The following is an 18,256-nucleotide window of genomic DNA, read 5'->3' on the forward strand; positions in this document are numbered from 1 at the left end:
GTGAGAAGGGTCCAAAGGAAGCCCATGACTCTGATAATGGTGCTCAGATTTACTTAGTCCTCAGAAATGAGTCAGTGGCCAGCAGTGAAAATGTGGAATGATCCACATGGAAAACCGCAGGTTTAGCTTCTCTAGGAAAGGAGGAAATGGTAAGTAAAAGTCAGCAGTCCTTCGTGGGCACAGTGAGTGGACAGAGCCAGGAGCCAGTCTTGAGATGGATGGTACTGCCATCCTTTCCAGTCAGGGTTGTGCCCAGACTGCCAGCGGGGCTCTGTTCTGCCTGCTGGAGTCACAGGAGTGACAGCTTGGTCCAGGAGCAAGTGCACTGGAGGGAGATAGCTGTGGATTTCAGCTGGAGTGCTGTGTAGAGAGAGGAAGGGGGAGGGCAGAGTGTGTGGTGGTGGTGTCTGGGGTGGACTGTGTGTGTGGCGTGCATGGTATGACTGATGTTGGGTGTGGGTTATGTGATGTATGGTGTGTGTGTGTGTGTGTGTGTGTGTGTGTGTGTGTGTGTGTGTGTGTGTGTTGGGCCTGTGTATGGTATATGTGTATCTGGTGTGTATATATGTGTGTGGTGTTTATGATAGTCAAAAGCAGGCCTCATGTCGAGCTGCACAGACGGTCCTAGAAGGAGGCAGGCAGGGTGAGCCATGTCTGAAGGTGTGCTATGGTGTCTGAAGAAACCCGGGGCTGAAAGGAGGCAGCAGGGTTAGCACTGAAGTGGTGGCTTTGTGCGGGATCATGGCTCTGTTGAGAACTTGAGCTCTGAGGTGGGAGGCCTGACCACCGGAGTACAGTCCCACTTGGGTTGTAACAGGTGCCTCTGGCTGGATGCGGACTGGAGGACCGATGGACAAGGTGATCAACAGAGGGTGAAGTCAGGATGAAATGTTCCGGGTCCAGACCAGAGCGAGCCAGCTGGCTCCTGCCTGCATTTCAGCCTGCAGCCTGGGAGCTCACTGAGGGAATCAAGTTTGGGCAACTGCTTGTTCTTTGGTCTCCCTATTAGAAAAGAGGGCGGCAGCGGGGCACTTGCCAGTATTCCCAGCACCCAGGAAGCTTGAAACAGGAGAATGGAGAGTTTGGGGCTGTATCCAGACTGCCTCCAACAAAAGCAATCAATCAGCTAGCCAATCAATCATTTCTGACATAAGAAATGATGCCCCAGGCAGTGATCAGACCTCATAGGACCAGGATGTCCCTGAGGAGCTAACGGCATGAACCAATGCCTGGAGTCCCGGAGAGGAAGGATTTCCTGAGCCCAGAGGGGTCGCGGGCCATCGGCTGTCATGCTAGAGTTAGGTTTTATCACATGTGCCAGGAGAAGCCACGGCTGTAAGACAGGGAAGGCGCACTGGAGATCTGCAGTGGCTTCTTCCAGAAACAAGGGGGCCTAGTGAGACTGTCAGCCCAAGGCTGGTTCTCCTGGGTCAGATTTGCGGTGCGCCTCCTGGTGGCCCAGGTAAGGACTGAACTGCGCCGGGAGTAGAGGCCGATCGCACTGGTGGGACTCTTGGAAGTGTTTCAAGGATGCAGGGAAAAGAAAGGCCTTAGAGATACCTAGCCTGGAAGAGAAAACCAGCAGGTATCACCCACCTGCATAACCTGGACAAGTTGCATGGCTTGGCAGGGAGAGTTACTGAGTGGGGCAGGAAGACCCAAGAGCCTGTGGCATGCCCAGGGAGCATCCAGATCTCATGGCCAGATCCTTAGAGGCTAGGCACAGGCGTCCCGAGGGTGGCCAGATAAGCTGAGCCAAGATGACGGAGGCTGCTCCAACCCTCAGAAGCTGTCGGTGCGAAACCCTTGTGGCTGAAAGGGGCTGGGCCAAAATGCAGGGTGGTCGGAGACGTAAGGGACTTGAAAGAAGAACCCCATGCCAGATGACAGGACCGAGAACAGCGAGGAGCCACGGAAGAGTTTTGAACAAGAGAAAGGTTGTAGGTAGGGCTAGTGCGAGGACAGACCGGTGATTAGGAGGAAGCCTGGGACGGAGTCTCCAGGTTTATGGAGAGAAAACGTGGGGCATCTCTCAGTTTCCTGGCTCCTTGGTACCCGGCAAGAGAGGGGGCAGCAGGTGACATGGCCTAAAAAGGCTGTTTATAGCACATCTCAACGCACAGGGCCCTCAGGGCGCCTCTTGGGCGTGCCTCTCTGGTAGTGTCTCTATGCTCCGCCCCCTTCCCCATTCCCGCAGTCGGAGGTCCCTCTGGGGGGATTCCAGTCAGCACTGTCAGTGCAGTCTGCCGCCAAGGTAGCGGGGAGACCCGGGTGGGCGATCCTTCAGGACATCTACCGCCGCTGGTGAAGGGGAGGAGTCTGGCGACTGTTGTCCTAGGGGGCGCTGGGAACCCCGCCGTCTCATCATGTTTTGTAAACGAGCCAGGGAGGATCAGATAACTTCTATCTTGGCCTCGCCTTCCACTTTTTTCTTTTGCTTCTCCATCACGGCCTCCAGCTCGGACACTTTTTCTCTGTCCTGGAGGGCGGGGTAGAAATCAAGATCTGAGTATGTGAATCCTGGGCGAACCCCCTCCTCCCCCCGGCCCCGCGCCTCATCCAGCCTCATCCAGCATGAAGGATTCGCTCACCTCTAGCAGCGCGCGCTGCACGGTGACTTGGCTGTACACTCGCGCCCCTTCCTCGGGGCACACCGCTCGCAACTCTTCCTTTTGCAGCGAGAAGAGCTGTGCGCCGGTCAGCACGCCGAGTGCGTCCACAGTCCTGAGCAAGGTAGCAGGGGCCATCACAGCTCAAGTTCCCATAAACTCACCGATCATGCCATAACCACCTAGCTGCTTGTCCAATCAGTTCTCAAACAAGGAAGTTGGGGGGAGGGTCTGGAGATCTGGCCCCTGCCCCATGGTTTCCACGCCCCCACCCCTGGACCAATGGGAATCTCGACTTTTAGTTCAGGTATCTGTCCGTGCAGACTAGCCCCGGGGAGCCCCACTCACCCGGAGCTAAAGCCCTTGGTCTGCAGCCAGGCACGGACCGCCGAGGCCTCAGAGCGCGGGCTGAGCTGGGGCTCCGGGGCGCGGGGTCCCGGGGCTACCCGGCTAGGTCCCGAACGGCCCTGCGCCAGGCGCGCCTGCAGCTCCTCATTGACACTGAGCATCTGGGAGAATTTCTCTGCAGGAGGGAAACCGTGAAGGGAGGGGGTTGGGAGCCTCTAGCGTGCCCAGGGTGGAGCCTGAAAAGCGAAGGATCACTTCCCAGAGCGACGCTCCATCACTCACCCTTCTCGCTGGGGTCCAGACTGTTGAGACTGTCACAACTGTCCCAGTGGGGCCGCACCTGAGCAGGGGCCGGAGCTGGTGCGGGTGGGGGAGGAGGGGTACTAGTCTCCTGGGAGGGAATGAAGAGTGGGATTAAGGCTTCCAGCCTCTTCCTCAATAAACATCTGAACACTCACTCTCTTTTCCAAGCAGTATCCTTCACATCGGATTTTCTCTGCCCTCATCCCCTGGACCTAGGGGATGACCTCTGCCCCCACTTCTCCCCGAAGAAGCAGGAACATGCTGACTTACTAGGTTTCCAGCAGGACTTGGGCTGCGGTGCACCTGAGGTCCAGGGTGGGGTGTCAGGATGTTATAGGGTACATAGCCCTCCTGTCCCCGATGGTCCCGAACCTTCCACCACTTGCGCCTGTCATCCAGGACCTGGGTGGAGGATAAAGAGAAAATTCATGCCCTGGTTCTATGCCTAGGGCTGAACTGGCCAATTTCGGGGTCTCAGGCCCCCGCATCGCTAACCTCCAACACATCTCGGTGCTTGACAGACAGCTCGCTGCTATTTCGGGCCTGGAAGTCATAATTACACAGAACCCACTTTCTGGCTCTCTCCTCTAGCTGCGACTCAGCTTCCAGTTCTGGATCTTGATGACTGGGGAGAATGAAAGCGGTAGGAGATGAGGAGGTAGCCAGCCCGGCTGGTCTGGTCTATAAGGTGCTGGTGTGAGGTGGGGTTAGAGCCATGCAGGGGTCAGAGCAGAGGCCCAGGTTAATATGTTAATACAGGCTTGACACTGGAGTCACAGCCTGAATGTAGTTAGCTCGTTTCCTTGCCTGGTACCATGCAGTGGACATGCTGTGTTATGATTACTATTTGATTCATCATGGGCTACTGGGGATTGAACCCAGGGCCTTGTGCATGCTAGGGAAGTGCTTTACTTCCGAGCCACATCCCCAGTCCCTGGCTTGCGTTTTTGTTCTTAATGTTGTGTGCGTTTGACCTGCATGTATGTATGTATGTACACCACCTGTGTGCAGTACCCACAGAGTCTAGAAGAAGGTGTCCTAGAACTGGTTTCCCGGAGCTGGCCTTACAGATGGTTGTGGGCCACACCATGTGCTGGGAGCTGAATGAACCTAGGTCCTCTGCAAGAGCAGACAGTGTTAGCCTCCGAGTCATCCCTCCAGCTCCTCACTTGCTGAGTGAGAACAGTGAGACTCACCTAGAAACAGCAGATCTATACTGGTCACCCACTAGGACAATGGGCAGCGAACAAACCATGGCTAACCCTTATGCTTATACAGCATCGCATGCCCGTCACTGTTCAGATTCCGCTCTCCTGGAGTTCCCTTGTGGTTCCATGAATTTGGACTCCGCTTGGTTCCTTCCTTCTCCCGAGATCTCACTATTACACCCCCTCCACCTTTTCTGTGGCACAGGGGATTGAACCCAGTGCCTTGTGCATGCCTGGCAGGCACTGTCCACTGAACCATCTCCCAGCCCCTCCGTGGTAGATTCTAGGCAAGTGCTTTACCTCTTAGCCACACCCCAGCCCCTCACTGCTGGATTCCTGGGCAGTCACTCTCCTGCTGAGCTATGCCCCCAACCCTTTACTGGTGGATTCTGGTCAAATGCTCGGCCACTGAGCTACAGCCCAGCCCTCTGCGTTATTTTATGTAGAGAGATGTTTTGTCTGCATGTAAGTCTGTGCATAACCTGTGTGCCTGGTGTCTTCAGAGACCAGAAGAGAGCATTGGATCCTCTGAGACTGGAGTGAAAGATGGTTGTGAGCTGCTGGATGGGTGCCGGAATTGAACCCTGGTCCTGTGGAAGAGCAGCCAGTGCTCTTAACCACTGAGCCGTCTCTCCAGCCCCTCCTAGGACCTCTTTTTAAATTTGTTTTGTTTTGAGGCAAGGCCTGTTGCTTTGCCCAGGCTGGCCTTTGAAGTTCACTGTGTAGTCCACATAGGCCTCGAATTTTTGACCCTCCTGCTGCAAGCTTCTGAGAGGCTGGGATTCACAGCCCTGCACCATCAGAATATGGCTATTATTTATTCACTTTTCATAGGGAAGGCACTGAGAGCGTAGCGTAGTGATAGCCAGCGCACAGGAGAAAGGTTTAACTGAGCTGGCCTCAGGTTGCCCTTGTCAGGGTCACTCTGAAGTGCTCTGCATGCGGCTGGATTCGAACTCAAGCCGAGTCACAGCACTGAGCTCTTTGCAAAGCCCCTTACAGCACCAGAGACTCGCTCGCCCTTCCAGGCAAAGAAATTATAGCCAGAGAAGGTGAGTAAAAAGCTAGAGGTGCTGAGCCCAAGATTCAGAAGCAGGCAGACAGAGGAGAGGGTCCTGCAGCACCAGGCAGCAGCACCAGGCAGCCTGGGGGACAGTTGGCTCTGCCCCCCACCCAGCAAGAGAGACCTCATCCCGGATCAGGCCTACCTGTGCAAGGGAGAAGGGGGCTCTTCAGGGCCGCGCTGCCCCATGTGTGGGACTGACAGCTCCCAGTATGCCGTCCCTGCTGAGACCCTCCGCTGGGGCCCTCCCCTAGAGCCCCATTCATCTCCTCCTGCTCAACCTGCATCCACTCCCTCCACTCCTGGCCCCTATTTGTCCAAGGATCCTAAAGTTGTGATCCCTCTCCATCACTTCCTCTCCTGGACCCACAGCCCTCAGCGTCCACATTCGGTAGAACTATATATACATTTAGGTCCTTAGTTCTTTCCTTCCCAGGGAACTAGGAAGAAGTCCGAGTCTTGACCTTCGATTTCCTCGATCTTTTTAGCCCTGCAAGCATTCCGGGTTGCGCCCAGTAGGTGGCTATTCCTTAGATCATTAGGAAGCCAAAAGTCCCACCTCAGTTAGTGGCCCAGAGATGCTGGCACTTCCTAACATTTCCTCAAACTTGTCTCCAACTTCTCGGAAGTCCCAACCCTGCTTTTAGGTCTCTATCTTTTCTCTGACACCCAGTGCTCTGTGCTCTGGGGACTCGAGCAGGGGTGCTTCCCAGGTCCTAGAACACCAAACTGCACTTTTTCAGTCTTTTAAGGACACCGGGCGTCCAAGCTCTTAGACACACCCACTTTCAGCTCCTTACTCTTACAGCTTCCGGAATCTAAGCCTCCATCCATTCCCTCTTCCCTTGGACCCAGAGTTCTGGGCTCCTCCCCCCTCCCTCCTGACTCCTACCCCCACCCTAACCCCAGCCCCGCCTCCTCACCACCTCACCCACCTGCAAAGAGCCGGGAAGGCAGAGGGGGAAAAAAAAGACAAGAAAAAAGGGGAGGGTCGGAGTCAGCGCCGCCGGGGTGACCCCCGGGACTCAGTCCTCCCAAGCCCATCCCTGGCCGCCCTGCACCTGACACTCACTCACCCATTGACAGCGACCTGGGGGGCGCTTTGCTGCGGGAAGTAAGAGAGGTTGGGGTCAGGCAGGCCAGACCTCCGATTTCCTGCTCACCCCTGTTGTGCGGAAAGGGGGACCCAGTGCTTCCCTGGCAGCCCGCCTCACCTGCCTGCGCCGTCTCTCATGCTGCAGCTGTTTTTCCACGGGGTCCTCCCAGGCCCGGCCCTGCGGGTCAGTGGCCGGAGGCTCCCAGCCGCTGTAGAATTCGGGACTGTATGGAGACCCTTCTTCCGGGGGCAGCTCCACCCTGTGGCCAGAGACCCAGCCAAACATTAGGCTAGACTAGCCTAGGGCATGATTAGCCTCCTCCAGCCTCTGAGGCCAAACCATTTCCTATTTGGGGGTGGTGGTGGTGGTGGAGGGTTAGGGCAGTCTTGATAGACAGCCCTGGCTAGCCTGGAGCTAGCTTTTGAGACTAGTGTGGCCTTGACTTGCAGAGAGCCTCCTGATTCTATTTCCTAAGTGCTCATTACATGAAACATTGATCTGTTTACTTATTATTGCGAGTGTGTGGGTGTGGGCGAGCACACGTGAACATCAGAGGACAATCTTTTTTTTTCCAGAGCTGAGGACCGAACCCAGGACCTTGCGCTTGCTAGGCAAGCGCTCTGCTACTGAGCTAAATCCCCAACTCCCACCCCCCCACTTTTTTTTTCCGGAGGACAATTTTGTGGAGGCATTTCTCTCCGTCCACATTTGCATGAGCTCCAGGATAAAACTTGCAAAAACTCAGCCTTCCACACCGCCATTTTTTTTGACAGCGTCTCAAGCTTGATTTCTAGCGGAGGGCAATCTTAAACTTCGATCCTCCGGTCTCCACTTCCCAAGCGCTGGGATCAGGTGTGTGCCACCAAGCCCCAGAGTCTAGCTACTTTCTAAACACTTCTATCACTCCACCTTGATCTTTGGCCCCCTGGCTCTGCTTCTGCCCTTAAGCCTCCAAGCACAGACTCCCTCCTCTCCTATAGGCCACGCCTTCCGCACATCCCGCCTTTTCCATGTAGCTGCATCCCGCTCACCTAAGCACCCTCCTTGCCCTGTAGTCCAGTCTCTAAATTCCCTAAGCCCCGCCTTTTGCTTCACTCAGACTAGTTAGATCTCAAACCTTTTCTTCACACTAATTTCAAGCCTTTTTTTTACAATTGGAGCCTGGCATTTACCAAATCCTGTCCCCTCCTCAGTTTATTTAGCAGCGTTCTGCGCTCCGACTCCTGCCTCTATCCTCTGGTTTCCCCTCTCACCCTGGGCGGGTCCAGGAGTCCCCCAGCGAGGTCCATAGCGCGTTTTCACGAGGAGTGACATTGTCGCGGAGCAGCGCCACTGCCTCCAACGTCAGATGCGGTCGTCGCACACTGCTCGCGAACTCAGGGCCGCCTGAAGTATTCACGATCTACCAAGCCAACAGGAGTGAGCATGCCGACAAGACCTTCTTGGAGTCTAATCCCAAACCTTCCAAAACGGGGGTGGGCAAGGGCTGGGAGCGAGCCTCACCATCTGCAGAGGTCCGAACAGAAAGTGCAGCAACTCTGGAGAGGACGGGTTGGCGATGTTGCCGCGCAATCGGGCCTGGGTGGAAGGAAGTCATTTAATATTAGCGCACAGATGATGGACGGACGGTCGGAGTCAGAGCGCCCTCACCCCACCGATGCCCAGCAATGGATGCGTCCTCACCAGCAGACTGAAGGCATATTTGATTTTCTGAAGCACGTCGGTGTATTCGGCCTCGGTGGGAGGCTTGGCTCGCAGCGTCAGCAGGCCCTCTGTGGGTGGGGAGCAGGTGAGGTGGTGGGGACAACCGGACAGCATTAGATAGATAATCGTTCCAAAGGAGTAAACACCCAAGCAGATGGCCTTAGGAAGTCAGACCTGGCTGGCGGTGGGAGACAGACCCCAGGGAGAGAGGATTTTGGGGCGTCATCCAGAAAGGCGTGGTCTCGGTTAGACATGGAGGCAGGCCCCTTACCTCCCGCAGCTCGGCGTCGTGTCCTGCGGCCGCGCTCGCGGTGCTCCAAAACCCGGGCAGCCTCTGCTGACTTTTGCAGTCTGGATACGAAGCTCTCCACGTCGTCGAACACGTGGTTCAGGATATCCTGCGGGACGCAAGAGGGGCAAGAGGGATGCTCCTGAGTCTCAGACTGGTCAAGGTCCGGGTCTCCAGACTGAGCTCGGGACACACCTCCTAAGTCAGGCCACGCCCATAACTGGAGCAGGGGGTGGTGCTATACCCAAGGACGCTAGCCACACTCCTAGAACTAAGCCCCACCCCCGAGCTCAGCACCTAGAGGTGCCACGTTCCTGAATCTCGTCCCTCACCCCCAATCTGACTTGATTGTCCTGGGAATCCTTTCCCAAGCTGGTGCCTCTCACGCATGCTCACCACGTCCCGCTCCGCCTGTAGACCCGCCAGCTCCGGCCCCCGCGGGCCCAGGTCCGGGGAGGTCGGGGTAGCGTTGCTCGTGGTGGTGCGAGCTGGACCGGGTCTCCCCGCTTCTCCCGTCTCTGGAATTGGCTCCACCTGGGGTCGCCCGCGGTCTGCGGACGGTTCCGCGGTGCTGATCACCGCGCGGACTGAGGGGCGACGCTGTAAGGGCGGGGTCTCCGCCGCTGGAGAGGCGCCACGCTGCAGCTCCTCCTGCGTTGCCCTGGGTAATGAGAAGGGGGAAAGTGAGGCTGGGCCAACCAAGGGGACCAGGGAGAGAGAGAGATGGTCAAACGTAGTCTGGGCGTTTCATAGTGAGCAATTGGATACAGAGACACAGGTTCAAGTCTGGAGTGGGGGGTCTTAGTTGAGGAGAATGAGCCCATAGAAGGAGAAAGTTTTCCAGAGCGTTCTGCATCTACCTCCTTCTCCTCACCTGAGCGCTGCCGCCCTGCGTTCCCCGCGTCCAGAGCGGTAGTTCTGCAGAGCACCTTGGATGTCCTCACGGATCAGCTCCGCCTGCCAATCATACTTTCAGACCTCCTCTTTGCGCCCCACCCATTGTCCGCCCAGACCCCTCTCCGGTTAGCGCCCCGCCTCCAGCTGTCTTGGACCCTCATCTTGGTTCTATCTGCTCCCCAGACCATCCTTCCCAGGTTTTTCTCAAGGCCCCAGAGTGTCCCAGCCTTTCGCCAGCATCTTCTTCCCATCATTACGTTCAGTCTTGGTCCAGCGTTCCACCTGCCCTCAAATCCGGCTCCCTCCCAGACTCGCTTCCCTAGGCCCCGCCCCCAAACATGGAAGCCCCGCCTCTGCCTCCGCCCACAAAGAAAGCCTCATGGAGCCACGCCCACTCACCCCGAGGAGCAGGCCTTGGAAGAAATGCACGTCTGGTTGTGCCCGCTCTGGCTCTTGGCACACCAGGAGCAGCAGCGAGCGGCTCCGGCCGCGGGGCATCACCGCGTCGCAGCGTACGATGGCGTCAAGAGGATATGACTCTAGTTCCTCCTGCAGGATGGGACCGAAAGGTAAAGGAGGCATAGACTCCTGATACCACGACAGCCATGCCCAGGAACTGGCAACTACAGGAATGTAGGGGACTAGAAATAACAGCCTGTTTAATAGCCGAGGTTCCAAAAGACAGCTTGCCAAAGTTCCCAGGGGAAGGACGCTTAGGAGCTAAGATTCACACTCGGATCCCAGCCCCGTGCACTTTCTACCCACATGCCCCCTGGCACCTTGGAGACGGGGTCAAGCAGAGTGACATGGCCAGGTGACACTCTCAGTAGCATCTCCTGTGCCCAGACGCGCCCCTGGCTGTCCATGACGGCCAGCTTTCTGGAAGCATCTTCTACCGTGTGCACGCCATCCTCCTCCCCCAGGCAGAAGGTGACCAGGTGCTGGCAGGAGACAGAGAAAGCAGTGAGTCCCAGGCAATGGCAGGCTGGCACTGGGTGGGCTAAGGGCCTCTGGAGGCAGACTTCCAATTCAGTCTAACCACACTTCTCCCAGACCCTTGAGTCTAGACCTCAGTCCTCCTTAGAACCAGGACTCCAGTCCAGGCTCCAGCCCTCTTCCTTCAGACCCAGAAGGCATAAAACAAAGCAAAGCAAAGCAAAACAAAACAAACCAGCCTCCAAGCCACCAGGGCTCTTTCAGTGGCCAGTACTGGGTAGATTTCCTTCTAATTTGGCCATCTTCTCCCTCAAGGGCAGGCAATATTAAGGATTGAACTCCCTTAAGTGCTTTCTCTGCTCTGTATTATAATATTCCACACCCTCTTGTGGGATCTCTCGAAACTGCCATAGTTGTGGATGATTTGTCCCTGCATCCAGCTCCAGGGACGGCTCAGAGAAGATTTGATGGAACTGATCAGGTAGGTCTCAGGCAATGAGGAGGGACATCCATAGGAAGACAGGGCTGAGTTTTCCTAGAGTCTCTCTGTCTCTCTCTCTCTTTGAAGACAAGGTTTTCTGTGTAACCCTGGCTGTCCTGGAACTCACTCTGCAGACCAGGCTGGCCTCGAACCCTGAGATCCGCCTGTCTCTGCCCCCCAAGTGCTGGCTTTAAAAGTATGTGTGCTGCCACTACTGGGCCCTGGAGTCTTTTTTGCTTGATAGACCATCTTTTTGCAAAAGCCTTGTTACCTTGGGCCCACTTATCCCCAAGAGGTTATCTTAGGAAAACACAGACTCACATTGACATGATACTGGGACACGTCAGCCATAACCACAGTGGAGTAACGTTTCCTTTGCTCTAAGGGCAGGGAGGGGAAAGTGCATCCAGATGTCAGACTTCAGCCTTGTCCCTTAGATCCAGCCCCAGCCCTCCTCCCTCAGACCAGGAGTCCAGACCCAGCCTCCTCCCTCAGACCAGAGACCACAGGCTGCTTTCTGTCTTCTCCCAAGACCTTTATTCTTGGTCTCCTTCACCCTCAAGCTCACCATAGATAGACTTCGCACTCGGTTTGGGTGCAGCTTCAGGCCTGGTGGGGGAAAAATAAGGGCTTAGAGCAGTGGTTCCAACCTTCCTAACACTGGGACCCTTAAATACAGGTCCTCATGTTGTGGGGACCCCCAGCCATAAAGTTCTTTTCATTGCTACTTCATAGCTGTAATTTTGCTACGGCTATGAATCGTAATGCAAACATCTGATATGCAGGTAGCTGACATACGACCCCCATGAAAAAGTCATTTGACCCCCAACGGGGTCATGACCCACAGGCTGAGGGCCACTGGCTTAGAGGCGCCGTGGGGGTGGTGATAGATCCTGGAGGAATGGCAGGCAAAGCATCAAGAAGGTGATGGGGAGCCATGGAAAGTTTGAGCAGGTGGGAACAGGGCAACACTGGTGTTTAAAAAGGTGGTATGATGTGATAATGTGGGGGGCGGGGGCTCAGACCGCTGCATTACACAGACCTGGGTTCAAATATTCTCTCTCTGTCTGTCTCTGTCTGTCTGTCTGTCTCTCTTTCCCTCTCTTCCTAAGATGGGTTCTCCCTATGTAGCCCTGGCTAGAACTCGCTAGGGAGACCAGGCCCCAAACTCACAGAGATCCTCCTGCCTCTGCCTTCCAAGGGCTGGAATTAAGGCATACACAACTATGTTCAGTTTCTCTTTTTTATTAAAAAAAAAAATGCTTTTGCGTTTTTGAGGTAGGGTCCTGAATTCACTATGCAGCTGAGGATGGTGTTGAACTCTTGTTCTTACTGCCTATACTGCCAATGTGCTGGAAATATAAGCATACACTCCAATACCCAGCTCTGGTTTCAAATTCACGGGGCAGATGGGGCTGGAGAGTTGGCTCAGAGAATTTGGTTGAGAGAATTTGTTGCCTTTCTAGAAGACCCTAGCTCACTTCCAGGCAACCAGGCCAGGCTGCTCACAACCACCTGTAATTCCAGCTTCAGGAGATCAATGCCCTCTTCTAGCCTCTGCAGGCACCACACACACACACACACACACACACACACACACACACACACACGAGGGTGAGAGAGAGACAGAGACACAGAGAGAGACAGAGACACACACAGAGAGGGAAAGAGACAGAAAGATAGATAGAGACAGACAGACACACACACACACGAGAGAGAGACAGAGAGAGACAGACAGACACACACATACACATGAGAGAGACAGAGAGACAGACAGACACACACACACACATACACACGAGAGAGAGAGAGAGAGAGAGAGAGAGAGAGAGAGCAGAGACAGAGAGAGAGAGAGAGAGAGACAGACACAGAGAGGGAAAGAGACAGAATGAGACAGACACACAGAGAAAAAGAGACAGACACAGAAACACACACATACACACACACACACACAACAGGCAGAGAGAAAGACAGAGAGATATACAATTAACAAGATGGATGGCTAATCTTGGTTGTCAACTTGACTACATCTGGAATCAACTTAAATCCAAGGTGCTGGGCACACCTGTGAGGGATTTTCTCAGTTGGACCATCTGAGGTGGGGAGACCCGTCCTAACCCTGGCCCACACCCAGGGTGGCAGCCCACACAAAAGGACACGGAAGTAGGACACTCCTGCTTTTTGCCTCTTGCCCTCACTCTGTTTGGCAGGTTCATCTGTCCGGTTGCCGAGGCCTTCCTTCACTGATATTAGGACACACTTCTTCAGGATCTAATGTAGAGCGAAGATCAACAGCTCTCTAGGAATTCCTGGGGACTCCAGCCCCAGACCGGGGGTTCACACATTCAGTCTGAACAACTACTGGACTCTTGGCCTTGCTGTCATGAGGCAGCCGTTACTGGACTACCACGCCAGTAAGTCCTGTGTGCGTGTGCGTGTGCGTGTGCGTGCGTGCGTGCGTGTGTGTGTGTGTGTGTGTGTGTGGTGTTTATTCTACCAGTTCTGTCCCTTTAGAGAACACTGACTAACACAGAGATGAGGGCAGAGCCTGGGGTGATTAGTGCACACCCATCATCCCAGAACTCGGAAGACAGAGATGGGAGGATTTCTGTAAGTTTGAGGCCAGCCTGGGCTACCTAGTGAGACCCTGTCTCGACATAAAAAAGAACAAGACTCTGTAAACAAAACAAAACAGCAGCAAAACAAACAATACAAACAAGTAAGACCCCAGGGCTGGAGAGATGGCTGAGCAGTGGGCTATGGTGGTGCACACCTTTAATCCCAGCACTCGGGAGGCAGAGCCAGGCGGATCTCTGTGAGTTCGAGGCCAGCCTGGTCTACAGAGTGAGTCCCAGGAAAAGGCACAAAGCTACACAGAGAAACCCTGTCTCGAAAAACCAAAAAAACCCAAACAAACAAACAAACAAACAAAAAAACAACTCTTCCAGAGGACCCAAGTTCAGTTCCCAACTCCAGGAGATCCAATGCTCTCTTTTGACCTCTGCAGGCACCGTACTCATGTGCACAAACCCACAGACAGACAGACAGACACACACACATAAATAAAAATAAAAATAAACCTACAAACAAACCAAAACAAAACCCACAAGATCCTGGTTAAGGGACTTAATCTTTCCTACCTTAGTTTCCCTCCCTGTAACATATTACAGCATCTACCTGGTGTGGCTGTTGTACAAATTCAACCCAGTAGGTGAAGTGTTTTTCAGTCTCAGTAATAATTAGGATTCTGATTATGGTGATACACAGGTTTTAGCACACAGTAGTTGCTCAATACACGGGAATTGATACAGCAACTTTCAGTAGCTGAAGTAGGCATGGAATTATCTCCTTCCCCTCCCACCAGGGTTCAGATCTTCCCAGGCAAATCATTTCCTGTCTCTTCCTCAGTCTCCTCTTAAAATTACGACTTGCAGCCGTTCTTTCTTGTTGAGACACAGTGCCATGTAGCCCAGGCTGGCCCCAAAGCTGAGGAGGATGTTGAGCTCCTGATCCTCTTGTCTTTACATCCTAAGTACTGGGAACATAGGCATACTCCTCCATGACTGGTTAATTTATTCGGATGTTTTTTGAAATGGGGTCTCACCATGTAGCCTTAGCTGGCCTGGAGCTTGCTATATAGACCAGGCTGGCCTTGAACTTGCAGAGATCTGCCTGCCTCCGCCTCTGCCCCTTGAGTGCTGGGATTAATGTGTGCCTATGCCTTGTTTGCGCGGTGCTGTGGATTAGACCCCAGTCTAATACTGCTAGGCAAGCAGTCTACTAGCCGAGCGGCATTCCCCACTCTCTGTAATTTCTTAAATCCTCGTTTCTACCAGAATAACAGCAGGTCAGAGTTAGGCAGTAAAGTCTCCTTAGACTCCCGCTTTTCCTCTTCATCCTTGCTTGCGACATGTCCCTACATTTGCTGACCGCCGGGCTGGAGAACTCACCGGGTTAATGTCTACCCCTCCTCTGTCTTCCCGCCCATTCCCTCCAGGAGATCAGAGTCTTCCCCGTCCTCAGCCCTGTTTTTCTAGCAGAGGGTCGATATTTAATACTAAGATAAGGACGGGAGCAGCGGCAGTTCCTAAAGGCGGAGTGCCGGCTGTGGGAACGGCCAGCTGAGTCCTGCGGTGCCCGATTCTGTCAACTCACGTCCCCGATGATTCCCATTTGTCGAGAGGAGGGGCTGGGTTCCGGGACGTGGCATGCCCCTGCCGGAGCCACACCGTGGCAGAGTATGCACGTTTACAACGGAACCCCTTCTGTCTGTGCCCAACCACAGGCTGGGCAGGGAGGGGAGCATTCCTCCAGAATGTCTAGGGCCTGGGTGGTGGAAACAGGATCTGCAGGTGTGGGGGAAGGGTGAAGGGGCGAGGGCTTGCGGGGCAGGGGGCACTTACCCCGCGGAGGTGCTCATGGTGGCAGGATGCGGCGCTCTGTCCACCTGGAGGTGCCTGGAGAGCCGGCAAAGACGTGAGGGACTGACTTGGCTCGGTGACGTGACCCTGACTCAACCCTCCTCCCACAGACCAAGTTGTCCAGGCCCCGGCCTGGCTCCTTTAGACCCGGGGATCCCTTCTTTAGATCCAGGAGTCAAGACCTGATCACTTCCTCTCACCCAGGGGGCCGGCCCTCCTCCTTCAGACCCTGAAGTTCGGACCTCAGCTCTCCTTTCTTACACCCAGACTTCCAAGCCCCAGACTTCTTTCCTCAGACCCAGGGGACCAGGGAGAACGTTATCCTCAGATACAAGAGTCTAGACCCCAGGCCTCCTTGTTCAGATCCAGGGGTCCAGGGAGGACCTCATCTCTCAGATCCAAGAATCTGGATTCCAACCCTCCTTGCTCAGACCTAGGGGACCAGGGGGGGGGACCTTATCCCTCATATCTGAAAGTCTAGACCTCAGCTCTCCTCCCTCAGACCCAGGGGCCCAGGCTCCAGCCCTCCTCCGTCAAATCCCGGTACCCAGCCCCCCAGCTCTGTCCTCCCTCACGCCGGGGTCCGGCCTGGCCACCCTCGGTGTTCAGGCTTCCTCACCTGCCTGCTGGCTCTGTCTGACGCCCAGGCTTCAGCTCTCCCTCCCTAGTATTCTCGACTCCTCCCAGGCCTTGTGGCTCCCGCATACCTGAGCACTCACCTGGCACGGCTGGCCGGAGGTGGCTCGGGGGCGGGGCTTGCCACACCGTCTCCAGTGCGGGGGCTGGGGCTGGCTGCAGGGGATCCCGGAAATTATGTGTGTGTCCGTTGTAACAACAGAACAATAACAACAATTTGCTGTCACACTTGTTCACACGTCGTCGTCGTCGGAGGGAAAAGCTCCTCCTCCTAAACATGCCTTGGAGTCCTCCTCGGCGCTGGGGGCGGGGTGGAGGTTGGATTTCCTATTGACTAGAGAGAGGAAGTTAAGGTGTGGGGTGGTTGGGCCACTTGTTCATACAGCTAGGTCACCAGGAGAGTGTGTGTGGAAGAGGAGATCAAACACTGGCCGCCGTGTGTCTCCAGGGCCAGCCTGTGTCCTGGCTCCCGGGACACCTCGCGCGTAGTTCCCTTCCCCCTGGCTCTATCTACCCTCTCCCATCTTCCTTGGGAAATTCCCCTCCGTGGAGCTGAGGGTTAAGACTTACCTCACATGAGCCCTTAATACAGTTCCTCACGTTGCGGTGACCCCCAGCCACAAAATTATTTTGCTGTTACTTCGTAACTGTAACTTTGCTACTGCTCCGCATCATAATGTAAGCATCTGATAGGCGAGCCCCAAAGGGGTCAAGACCCCCCAGGTTGAGAAACACGGACAAAGTTGGAGGTGGTGGCTGACTCCTGTTACACCGTGAGCTTGGAGGCCAAGGGCAGAAGGACTGTGTTGAGTTTGAGGCCAGCCTGGGCTATGTAGTAAGTTCAAGGCCAGCCTGGGCTGCAGTGTGAGACTCACCTGAGGATGTAGTTCAGTCAGAACAGTGTTTGCCTAACACACACGAAGGCCCGGCTCAGACCCCAGCCTCACATAAACTGGTCGTGGATACACACACGTGTGACCTCAGCACTTGGAAGGTGGAGGCAAGAGGACCATGAGCTCAAGGGCATCCTCAGATACACAGTGAGTTTGAGGCCAGCCTGGGCTACAACAGACCCAAACAACGATGGTAATAAACCAAACCTAAACTCAAACGAAAAGTCCAGCATAGCTGAACATGCCTGAAATGAGCACATTCCTGAAGCGAGGTGTCTTGTCGAAATGCTTCTCCCGAGCCTTGGTCCTCAGTGACTAAGCTGTACAACCATTTCTTCCTCAAACCCAGTGATGAGTGTGTGTCTTCACTGCCCAGTGTGTTAAGCTGTTTGCCCAACACCGTTTATCATAGTCAGGTTGCGGAATGGGCGTAGGTGCCTAGAGTGGCTGAATGAGTAAGGGAAATGTGGTTCACACTCACAGTGGAGCACTATTCAGCTGCAAAGAAGAAATGGCGTCCTGTCGTTTGTGAGAAAATCAGTGGCACTAGAGATCACCGTGTTAAGTAAAAACGGTTTTACCTTTATCTGCTCGTGTGCACGAGTGTGTGTGTGTGTGTGTGTGTGTGTGTGTGTATGTGTGTGTGTGATGGTGTACGTGTGGCGGTCAGAGAGCAACCGTGTTGTAAGTTCTCTCCTTCCACCGTGTGGTGACTTCTGGGGGTTGACGTCAAGGCGTCAGGCTTTGTGGCAAGCGCCTTCACTCACTGCTGAGCCGGCCCGTTTTCAGTAAGGAGACGCTTGTCTATGCTGGCTGCCCGTTAGTGGATGGAATGTCAGATTTGAAGGCTGCAAAACCCAGAGAGCAGATCAGGGGCCAACTCCTCGCCTCTCCCCTCCTTCACTCCGTGATTCCCATCTGGTCCCACGCACCCACGATCCTGTCTTACCTGGATCATTCAGGAGCCTGTGAAGGCTCTCCCCGATGTGTGTCCCCCACCCCCACCCCCGCCCGCCCCAGTGTCGCCTCGATTCAGGGACCCCGAAGGACTCTAGATTGAACTGTTGTTCGTCTGGTCAAAATCCACACTTGGGTTCCTGTGTTCTTCTTTGATAAAAGCTGGCGTCTTTCAGATCTGACCCGACCTCTCCCTCCTCTGCTGCTGTCACTGTTTGGACACACAGTGTCTTTCACTGTTCCTCCAAATCCAAACCCCCACAGCGTCTTAGCTGAGGCTGGACTCCTGGGTCTGAGGGAGGAGGCTGGGTCTGGACTCCTGGTCTGAGGGAGGAAGGCTGGGTCTGGACTCCTGTCTGAGGGAGGAAGGCTGGGTCTGGACTCCTGGTCTGAGGGAAGAGGACTGGATCTAGA

General features: G+C 54.8%; 1 protein-coding gene across 3 annotated transcripts; it reads right to left on the bottom strand.

Annotated features, from left to right (window-relative positions):
• Window positions 1-34: 34 nt before the first annotated feature.
• On the bottom strand, window positions 35-16,391 carry Eps8l1 (EPS8 like 1). Of its 3 annotated transcripts, none has more exons than XM_037202151.1 (20): window positions 16,076-16,391; window positions 15,339-15,392; window positions 11,504-11,544; window positions 11,257-11,315; window positions 10,298-10,459; window positions 9,918-10,067; window positions 9,496-9,578; window positions 9,018-9,282; window positions 8,604-8,730; window positions 8,312-8,400; window positions 8,132-8,206; window positions 7,882-8,030; window positions 6,746-6,887; window positions 6,608-6,636; window positions 3,756-3,885; window positions 3,531-3,662; window positions 3,240-3,348; window positions 2,958-3,132; window positions 2,592-2,724; window positions 35-2,479 (listed from the first exon to the last, which is right to left on the bottom strand). In XM_037202151.1, the coding sequence occupies exons 2-20, from the start codon at window positions 15,353-15,355 to the stop codon at window positions 2,393-2,395; spliced, it is 2,154 nt and encodes a 717-aa protein (XP_037058046.1). In that variant the 5' UTR covers window positions 15,356-15,392; window positions 16,076-16,391; the 3' UTR covers window positions 35-2,392. The 3 variants fall into 3 exon arrangements, with proteins under 3 accessions (XP_037058046.1, XP_037058045.1, XP_037058047.1); XM_037202150.1 differs by lacking the exon at window positions 16,076-16,391 and adding an exon at window positions 15,976-16,051; XM_037202152.1 differs by lacking the exons at window positions 35-2,479; window positions 2,958-3,132; window positions 16,076-16,391 and adding an exon at window positions 15,976-16,051 and having other exon boundaries at window positions 2,598-2,724.
• Between the last annotated feature and the right edge of the window lie 1,865 nt (window positions 16,392-18,256).

This window comes from Peromyscus leucopus, chromosome 1 (genome assembly GCF_004664715.2).
Source record: "Peromyscus leucopus breed LL Stock chromosome 1, UCI_PerLeu_2.1, whole genome shotgun sequence".
NCBI classification, from domain to species: Eukaryota; Metazoa; Chordata; class Mammalia; order Rodentia; family Cricetidae; genus Peromyscus; species Peromyscus leucopus.

Excerpts from the sequence above, each read along its gene's own strand:
- Eps8l1 (XM_037202151.1), bottom strand. Across the intron at positions 10,068-10,297 it reads TGCTTGACCCCGTCTCCAAG|GAGGAACTAGAGTCATATCC; the intron begins GTGCCAGGGGGC and ends CCCATCCTGCAG. Across the intron at positions 6,888-7,881 it reads GACTCCTGGACCCGCCCAGG|GGTGGAGCTGCCCCCGGAAG; the intron begins GTGAGAGGGGAA and ends CTCTGGCCACAG.